The 10,089-nt window shown below is 39.7% G+C and overlaps 1 protein-coding gene across 1 annotated transcript; it reads right to left on the bottom strand.

The window, feature by feature from the left end:
- Positions 1-2,056: 2,056 nt before the first annotated feature.
- LOC138873889 (uncharacterized mitochondrial protein AtMg00810-like) lies at positions 2,057-8,037 on the bottom strand. Its single transcript, XM_070152376.1, has 7 exons — positions 7,980-8,037; positions 4,786-4,831; positions 3,737-3,864; positions 3,563-3,657; positions 3,193-3,391; positions 2,531-2,854; positions 2,057-2,436 (listed from the first exon to the last, which is right to left on the bottom strand). The coding sequence occupies exons 1-7, from the start codon at positions 8,035-8,037 to the stop codon at positions 2,057-2,059; spliced, it is 1,230 nt and encodes a 409-aa protein (XP_070008477.1).
- Between the last annotated feature and the right edge of the window lie 2,052 nt (positions 8,038-10,089).

Consider the following 10,089-nt stretch of genomic DNA (forward strand, 5'->3'; position numbering starts at 1 on the left):
GGATCGAAAATGGAATTTTGGAGAAGGCTGAAGTTGCTGGTGTAAATGCAACAACAAAACTAGGGTCGTGGGTGCGGAGCCGCAGAAGTGGCCTTCATGCCGCAGAAGCAAAAATGGATAGCTAGTCTGGGACCGCAGATGCGGTCATTATGCCGCAGATGCGGGACCGCACCTGTGGAAGGTGAAGCATAGATGCGGAAGTTGAAGGCTTGGGGGAAGACCGCAGAAGCGGCAATTGGTCCGCACCTGCAGGACCGCAGAAGTGGTCAATAGACCGCAGGTGTGAAAGGACTGGAGGCAGTGAGTGTTTTAAAAATCAGGATTTGGCCATTTTCTCTCATTTTTCTCTTAGCTTGGGCGATTCTTGGAGAGTTTCAAGAGGGGGGTTTTCATCATCAACGATAAGGTAAGCTCTCCCCACCTATATTGAGTGAAATGCATTGATTATGTACGGATTGAGCTTGAAATTTGTAGAAACTTGGGGTTTGAGGGAAAACCTAGAAAATCGATATTCTTGGAATTTGACCACGATTTTGGGTATGAAATTGAGAGTAAATTATGTATTTGAGTTCGTGAGGTCATGGGTAAAGTTTATCTTCAAAAAATTTAGGAATCCGGGCACGTGGGCTCGAGGGCAATTTTGTCAACTTTTCGATCGGGGTTAGGAATTGTTATAAATTGGATTATAATCAGTAATTGAACATATATTAATGGATATGCATAATTATTGGCTAGTTTTGGAGCATTGTGCATCGATTCGAGTCTTCGAAAGGGCGTGGAATGCCGGTTATGGATCTTCCAAGCGAAGTGAGTCTCCTTTCTAACCTTGTAAGAGGGAATTGTCCCCATAGGTGAGTTAATTGGTTATGTGCTCCTATTTGTGAGGGCTACGTACGCACGAGGTGATGAGAGTCCGTGCGTAGCTACTATTATGCTATTGTTCGGGTTGTCTAGGACCCAAAAGCATGCTGTACTTGGAAATATTTATAATCCTATCGACGGTTTGGATTGCTTAAATTCTATCGAATTGGTAAATGAATTTCTAAAAGGATTAAACTTCATTTTTCTTAAATCGTTAAAAAATGAGAATTTGGATCTTTCCTTGGATAGTTGTTCCGTAATGAAGTCTTGATTAACTGTTTGAATATGTGATTTTATGTGTACCTGCGTCGCATGTATGATTCGCGAGCATGGTAGTTGTTTATTTTATGTTGACCGCGTTGCATGGATGATTCGCGAGCGGGGTAATAGATGCATCTATGGTTCGCGTCGTTCGACCCTCGGTAGTACACATTTTACATTTATGTTGGATCGGGCCCTACGACCTCGGCATGATTTGCGCATGCTTGTATTGCTTGCCTGGAGATTTATTGATATTCATATTTGCTCTTCCCGACTTGAGCTAATTGTTAATTAATAGATTATGAATCCGGAGACTTTTACTATAAAAAGGAACTTTTACCTGTTCGGGACTCATTTGAAATTATTGTCGTTCTTAATAAATCCATGACTACTCGCATTAAAAATATATTACTATAGGACCACTAGTAAATATAGAAGTCGACCTCTCGTCTCTACTTCTTCGAGATTAGATGGGATACTTATTGGGTACACGTTATTTTCGTATTTATACTACACTTGCTGTGTATTTTTGTTACACAGGTTTATGTGTGGCTAGTGGTATAACGACATGGTTGATACGGAGACTTAGGTGAGCTGCATTTATCAAGACAACTCGCAGCCAGCAGTGTCCCCTTCAGAGTATTGTACTGTATTTTCATTTATGTCCACTTGTATTCCAAACAGTTACTGTATTTTATTTCATTCCTAATAAATGCTCATGCACTTGTGACACCGGGTTCTGGGATGATTATGGGGTATCTTGTATTAACTTCTTAACATTTATATTTGATTTGAAACAATTATCTTTTACTGGTAAAATTGAAGGAAAATCATAGTTTTTAAAATTATTAAAATGAGAATTTAATTAAGTAGCTTGGTTGGCTTGCCTGACAGTGGTGTCCGGTGACATCATGACCCTTTAGTGAATTTTGGATCATGACAATATCAGACTTATAGGTTGTTGAATCTTGACTCCAAGTTCCTTGAACAACCCTATCATCCAAGTGACTCCTGCTGCACATGAAGCCGTACTCCTGAACTCAGCCTTAGCTGACCTTCTGGACACGATTATTTTTTTCTTTGATTTCCAAGATACCAGTTCATTTCCAAATTTGACCAAGTACCCAGTTACTGATCTCCTTGACGCTATACAAGATCCCCAATCAGAGTCACAATAGGCAATTGGTTTGTCTGCTTTTTCTGCGGGCATAAGTAACCACAAGCCTGATGCTTGTTTGATGTATCTGACTACTCTAAGAGCAGCTTCCATGTGTGACACCCTGGGACAGTGCATATACTGACTTAGAACCTGCACTGCAAAAGCAAATGTTTGGTCTGGTCATGGTGAGGTATAACAGTCTTCCAACAAGCCTCTGATAACAACTAGGACTTTTGAGCTCCTGATCACCTTCTTGTTTGCAGTTCTGAATGCACTTGTCATACTCTACAGATGTTAGTTTTTTATTCAAATCCAATGGTGTACCAGAAGGCTTTTCTCCACCTAAACATGTTTCATATATCAACTCAAGTGCATACTTTCTTTGACACATAAGAATCCCTTCCTTTGATCTGGTAAATTCAATTCCAAGGAAGAATTTCAACTCCCCTAAGTCCTTCATCTTGAACTTCTTTTGCAACTCTACTCTGGTGTCATAAAGTAACCTATCATTGTTCCTTGTGATCAGAAAGTCATCCACATACATAAGGATGATAACTGTGTCACCATTGGCTCCTATAATGAATAATGAATGGTCATAATTACTCTGTTTGAACCCTATCTAAAACACCTCTTTTAACTTCATGTTCCACTGTCTTGGTGCTTGTTTAAACCATATAATAACTTGTGAAGTTTGCAAACCTTCCTAGTCTCCCCCTGGCTTGCAAACCCCTGTGGAATATGCATGTACACCTCTTCAACCAAATCACCATTTAGGAATGCATTATGAACATCCATATGGTAAATCATCCAGTGCTAAGATGCAACAAGAGCTACAATGGACCTAACTGTGACCATTTTAGCAACAAGGGAAAAGGTTTCACTTTAGTCTAAACCTTCTTTTTGACTATAACCTTTGGCAACCGGTCTGGCCTTGTATCTTTCAACCTCTCCGGAGGCCCTGTACTTAATTTTGAATATCCACTTGCAACCTATAGGAGTTTTACCAGGAGGTAGATCAACTATGCCCCGGGTTTTATTTTCCTCTAGAGCTACAATCTCCAACTTCATAGCCTCTACCCATTGAGGATCAGTGACTGCCTCATCAAAGGACTGAGGTTCAGAACAAGTTGAATGAGCTGCCAATCCTCTACTATATGAGGGAGTGATGTGGGAATAACTTACATAGGCAGAGATAGGATAAGAACACTTAGTAGTTGTGAATTGCACCACATAATCTTGCATCTAGATGAGAGGTTTGCTGGTCTTGGAGTATTTTCTAACATGAGTAGGTACAACACCAGGTAAGTTAGCCACAACACTAGGTGCTGCAGCATCAAGATAAGCCTCAAGAAAAGTATCACCAGGTGCTGTATTATCTGCGATGTTAACTTCAGGATTTGGAGTAGCCACATGAGAAGCAGCATGAGAATAAGTAGGCTCCCCTCAAATGTATACTAGCCTCATATGAAGGAACATCAACTTCAGAAGAGAATCTAGGATCTGCCCTAGTTGGTAATAGTAGATCCAGTATAGGAAAAATAGTGCTACCAGAAGATGACACACTTGAAAGGAAAAATGCCTTCCTAAATAACAACATTTCTCTTAACAAAGAAAGACTTAGAATTCAAGTCATACAGAACATAACCATTTTGAGATGAAGGAAAAGCCTAGGAAGACATCAAGAATAGCTCTTGGTGAGTATTTGTCAACAATGTTGGGGCATGTTTCATAACACAAACAACTAAAAACCTTTAAGTGTTGCGTGAAGGAGGATGTGAGTAAAGCAACTCAAATGGTGATTTGTACCCAAGTGTTCTAGAGGGTAGTCTATTGATGAGGTAGACTGTTGTGGTAACACACTCACCCCAAAACCTTAGAGGAACAGCTGCCTGAAATCTGAGAGTCTTGGCAATGTCTAAAATTATTCTATGTTTTCTCTCTACAATTCTATTTTGTTGAGGTGTGTAGACACATGAACTCTGATGAAATATACCAAGATTGAAAAGCAATTTTTTAAACTCATTACTAAAGAACTCACTACCATTATCAGTCCTTAAGACTTTTATAGAAGCTGAAAACATGTTCTTGAGTTTGAAAGTCTCTTAGTACAACTATAACTTCTCACTTGAAGTTGAGCAAAAATATCCAAGTGTATCTGGTATAATTATCTACTACTGTAACAAAGTACCTCTTACCACTATGTGAAGGAACTCTATATGGCCCCCAAATATCATAATGCACTAAGTCAAATGCAGATTGAGACACTGAAGTACTTAGAGGGAAAGGCAGTTTAGTCTGTTTAGCAACTGGACATACATGACAATATTGAGTTCCTTTCTTTAAGGTACTAAGAGCATCTAACTTCCTTATTACATCAATAGGAGCATGGCCTAGCTTCATATGCCATACTACTTCAGAATTAGTTAGGTTGGATGTGTGAGCACACTTATTGATTGGTGTTGTTGTAGACTCCTAAGATAATCCTCCTTGAAGTATGTACAAACCATGCTCCTCCTTGCCAATCCCCTTCACCTGACCACTGTAGAGATCCTGGAAAATTCAGAAGTCAGGGATGAATGCAACTATGCATTAAAGTTCTTTGGTGAGTTGAGACACTGAGAGCAGGTTGTATTTAAAATCTGGAATGTACAACACATTGGAAATATTGTTATTTCTAAGTACTGAAGAGGTTCCTTTATGTGATACAGATACTACTATCACGACCCTAAATCCGGACCCAGTTGTGATGATGCCTATTGTGAAACAAGGCCAGCCAACATAAACCCCCAATACCAATTAACAGTTATTTAATTCATAATTAAGCCATTAATAAGAGATAAATTCAATAAAGTAAAATCGAACAAGTGCGGAAACAAACACAACCCGATATCGGGGTGTCACCAGTCATGAGCATCTAAACATCTGTTTAAGAGTATGAAAGAGACTACACAGTTTATTACAAAACTAATACAAAGGAAAGTAAGATAAGAGGGAGAAACACTGAGCTGCGAACGCCGAGCAGCTACCTAGTGAACTCCGAACAGCCTGCTGGAAGCAATCAACCCTCGCTAGCGGGACCCGAGGCTCCTGAATCTGCATACAGGGTGCAGGGAGTAATGTGAGTATGCCAACTCAGTGAGAGGCAGCTGAGTGATAAGAAAATACGTAAAACACAGCAAAATGCTACAAAGAGGTAGTGTAAAACCAGAACAAGGCAATAATCAATAAAAATACGTAGAAACACCTTAGTTCAATAAAACCTCTTTAAAACAACTTTTAGCAGTTAAACGAGTGAATGAAAAGCAGCGAGATAAGATAGACACATAAAATCAGCCTCTCGGGCAAATACCAACAGAATCAGCCCCTCGGCCTATCTCACAATCACTCGTATCAGTCCCTCGAGCATTAACATAGAACTACATCAGCCCCTTGGGCTATATCACATCTCATACTGGCTACCCGCGCTCACTGGGGTGTACAGACTCCGGGAGGGGCCCTTTACGGCCCAAGCGCAATATCAAGCCATCTCGTGGCATAATCAAATAGGAACTCGGCCTTATAACAAGCCACCTAATGGCGTAACAAATTAGGCCATCGGCTTCATAATCAGTATATCACTGCTGCGGAGCGCAGCCCGATCCAAAAGTATCCTCACAACACAGGTCCTCAGCCTTACTCAGTTAGAATCTCAAAAGCTACTCGGGAAACAGTAAAACGTGATGCTCAGCCCAAAATATCATTTAAAATATATAAAAAAACAAGTAAAGATGGGTGAGTTGTGAAAATAGTAGAATATAGCATGACTAAGTACAATTATGAAGTCAAAACGGTGAGGAATAGTAATAAAAATCCCCTAAAGGTCCAAAACAGTTGGCACGAGGCCCAAATACGACATTCAGCCCAAAACATGATGATAGCAAATAGTTTTCAATCAAATACGCAGTTAAACAATCATATGGGACAGACTAAGTCATAATCCCCAACAGTGCAAGACCTCATGCTCGTCATCTAGCATGTGTGTTACCTCAAAGTAGCACAACGATGTGAAATCCGGGGTTTCAAACCCTCAGGACAACATTTACAATCATTACTCACCTCTATCTGGTCCAAACTCTAGCCCGCAATGCCTTTGTCTCTCGAATCGGCCTCCGAATGCTTCAAATCTAACCAAAATCAGTATATAACCATTAAAATATGCTAAGGGAACAAAGCTCACTCGAAAGTAATCAAATTACAATACAAATCCCGAAATTAACCAAAACCCGACCCCCGGGCCCACGTCTCGGAATCCGATAAAAATTACATCAATAAACTCTTTATCCTCCCACGAGTTCATCTATATCAAAAGTACCAAAATCCAACCACAAATGATCCCTCAAACCCTTACTCAAAGGTCTCCAATCTCAAGCCCTAGTTTCTTCAATATTTACCCACAAATTTCCATAAATTTCAAGCCTAATCAATGAATTAACACCATAGGGACGAGTTTTGTGATAAAAAATCTTACCTCAATGAAGTTCCATCTGATTCCCTCTTCAAAATCCCCCCAAAAGCTCCAAAATCGATTTAAAATGGTGAAGAAAGGCTGAAAATTGCGAAGGGTGAAATATATATACCTTCTGACCCAGGGATTCTGCACCTGTGTCCTTCTTCCGCTTATGCGGTCCCGCTTATGCGGCCAAAGCACCGCATCTACAATTTTCACTTAAAAACCAAGTTCCGCATCTGCGATGCTCAAACAACCGCTTTTGCAATTCCATCTCCCATGGCCATTTCCACATCTGCGACCCACTAGGTGCTTCTGCAAGCCCGCACCTGCGATCCCCTAGCCGCATGTGCGATTATGACAGTAATAGGAAATCTACAACTGCCAAACCCAACTCAAAATCTTCCATCACCTATCCGAAATTACCCTAAGGCCACCGGAACCTCAACCAAAATAACAAACAAGTCATATACCACTATCCAAACTTATACCAATCTTCAAAATACCTCAAACAACATCGAATCAACCAAAACACATCGGATTCAAGCCTAAGGTTCTAAAAATCTTCCGAATTTCGCTTTTGATCGAAAAGTCTATAAAACCACGTCCGAATGACCTAAACTTTTGCGCACACATCCCAAATGACACAACGGACCTACTGCAACTTCCGAAATTCCATTCCGACCCCTATATCAAAATCTCACCTATCAATCGGAAAACGTCAAAATTCCTATTTTGCCAATTCAAGCCTAAACCTACTACGGACCTCCAAAATACATTTCGATCACACTTCTAAGTCCCAAATCATCTCTCGAAACTATCCGAATCATCGAAATTTACATCCGAGCCTTTTTTCACATAAGTCAATATCCGGTTGACTTTTTCAACTTAAGCTTACTCAAAAGAGACTAAGGGTCTCAAACCTTACCAAAGCCTTTCCGAACCTGAGCCAACCAATCCGATAACACATAATACCGCTGAACAAGACAATAAGAAGCAGAAATGGGGAAAACGGAGTAGTAACATATGAAACGACCGGCCGAGTCGTTACAACTACATTGCTAGTAGGTAATTGGACTTTGCACTTTTCTGAACTGGGAATGGACTGACAGGAGGTAAGAGCATCAAGTTGATAAGTCATATGATTTGAGGCTCCTGTGTCTATAATCCAATTATGCTTGAGAAAATTGGACATTAGATTAATTAGAGTACCTGTAGCAGCTAACTTAGTGGATGATTCTGAACCCTCTTCATTGCCTTTGGCCAGCATTTGAAGTATTTGTTGATACTATTCTTTGGTGAAGAAAGGAGTAGGAGGACTATTGTTAGGAGTGATCTGGGAAAACTGTGGCATGTAGGAATGCTGAACCTGTTGTATCCCTATTTGAGTTCCATAAGAACCTTGTTGATTGCCTGTTTCTGCAGCATTTGGAAACACTGAACCACTCACATTGTTTGTATACACTCCAGAGCTCTGTCCTTTCTTCTTTCCCTTGAAGTCTAATGGATAGCCATGAAGTTTGTAATAATTCTCCTTTGTGTGCCCCTTGTAATGATAGTAGTCACACCGAACTTGGTTCTTTCTAAACTTGAAGTTTCCACCTGCACTTGTTGAGTTCTTATTACTATAGAACACAACTCCTTCTATGCCTTCAGTAGTGTGATTAGTCTGAGTGAAATTAGCCAGACCCCTTTGGCTCTCTTGATCAATCAGTAGGGAGTAGGCTTTGTTAATACTAAAAATTGGAGACATCATCATAATCTGGCTCCTTGACTGTGAGTAGGACTCATTCAATCCCATCAGAGTAGTATCCTGTGATACTCAAAGTGTTGGGAATATTTCTTTGATTCAGGACATGGGCAACCAGGACAGGGCATTAATGCATCAAACTCATCCCAAAGATCTCTCAACTTGGGGAACTAGTCAGCAACAGACATGGCACCTTGAGTGAGGTTATGAATTTTTGTATGAAGATACAGAACCTTGGATCCATTTACCTTGTCAAATCTCTCATTTAAGTCCTCCCAAGCCTTATGAGCATTAGAGGCATATACTACACTACTAAGTAAACCTGGCTTTACAACATTTATTATCAATGAGAGAACCACAACATTCACTTTCTCCCATTGATCATGAAGTTCAGGTTCAAATTTAGACTTAGAAAATCGACCATATACAAAACCTAACTTACTCTTCCCTAACAAACCAATCCTTATAGACCTACTCCATATCGCGCAGTTATCTAAACCAGCAAGTTGAAGAGAAATCAGAGTACTACCTGGAGTGTCTGTTGGTAGAAGGAATAATGGATGACTATGGTCAATTGATGGAAACACAGTTGTGACGGCTGCATTATTGGCATTACCAAGGATTGTAGTTGCTGGAAGTGAATTCTTCTCCAATCGCCATTTTCAGCTGCTTCAAGTGTAAACCCTAGCCTTCAGCTACACGCTACAATTGGACAATTTACCACAGAATTGTGAAATGGAAGTAACTAGAGGAAGGACTAGCTTGAGAAATGCCTTCGATTTACTCTAGTGGATCTGATATCATGTTAGCTGCCATAGATCTGAAGATTGAGCTTGAGGAAGAAGACATGCAAATGAAGGTCACACTCAAGAAAACAGATTTTTGTTATTCGAAGAAGAAGAAAATGATACAGCTATGTGTTTATACAAAGTGTATAGTGTATTTATACTGTACAGTATAGCTAACTCCTAATACTGTACTAACTAACTCCTAACTACAGTTACATAATTAACTACAATTAACTCTAGTCAACAGTTTAGCTAAGAAAAAGAATCAAATTTTTCCACCTTTTTTCCCCTTCTTCCAGGAAAACTCTGGCACACGTTTGAGAAAAATAAGGAGGTAATTAAGGAAAAGATGTGTGGCAAAAAGAATATAATTAAGAATTCATATTGTAATGGAGATCAAAGGTAGTAAGAAGAAGCCAAAGGCAAATTCAACTTGAAGCCACTGGCTTGATGTTTTGCTGTGGCAGTTAAAACTTCAGTCCACTTGTTAGATTAGAAGTGACTGTTCAAAGTTTAATTTTTGTAGTTCAAACACTTCAGGCCCCTTGTTAGAAGTGACTATTTAAAATTTATTATTTGTAGTTCAAAATTTAGGCCAGTGGCCTCAAGTTTGTCATAACATGCTCTCCTTCATCAGTTTTCTCCTGCTATATCAAACTTTTCATCAACCTCCATCTCCAAGCATAATTAAGAATCGATTTCTTTCTTCTTTTCTCTTAATTTTCTTCGTTTCTGTTATGTTTTTTTCTTGTTGAGAATTTTAGTAGTTTTTTTTCTCATTTCG

This window comes from Nicotiana sylvestris, chromosome 7, assembly GCF_000393655.2.
Source record: "Nicotiana sylvestris chromosome 7, ASM39365v2, whole genome shotgun sequence".
Lineage (NCBI taxonomy): Eukaryota > Viridiplantae > Streptophyta > Magnoliopsida > Solanales > Solanaceae > Nicotiana > Nicotiana sylvestris.

Bases quoted from the DNA above. Each gene is read 5' to 3' on its own strand.
- LOC138873889 (XM_070152376.1), bottom strand. From the start codon at position 8,037: ATGCTGGCCAAAGGCAATGAAGAGGGTTCAGAATCATCCACTAAGTTA. The intron at 2,855-3,192 runs GTTATAGTCAAA...TATTCATTATAG, and splicing joins GGCCAGACCGGTTGCCAAAG to GAGCCAATGGTGACACAGTT. The intron at 2,437-2,530 runs GTGATCAGGAGC...TTGCTTTTGCAG, and splicing joins TCAGAACTGCAAACAAGAAG to TGCAGGTTCTAAGTCAGTAT.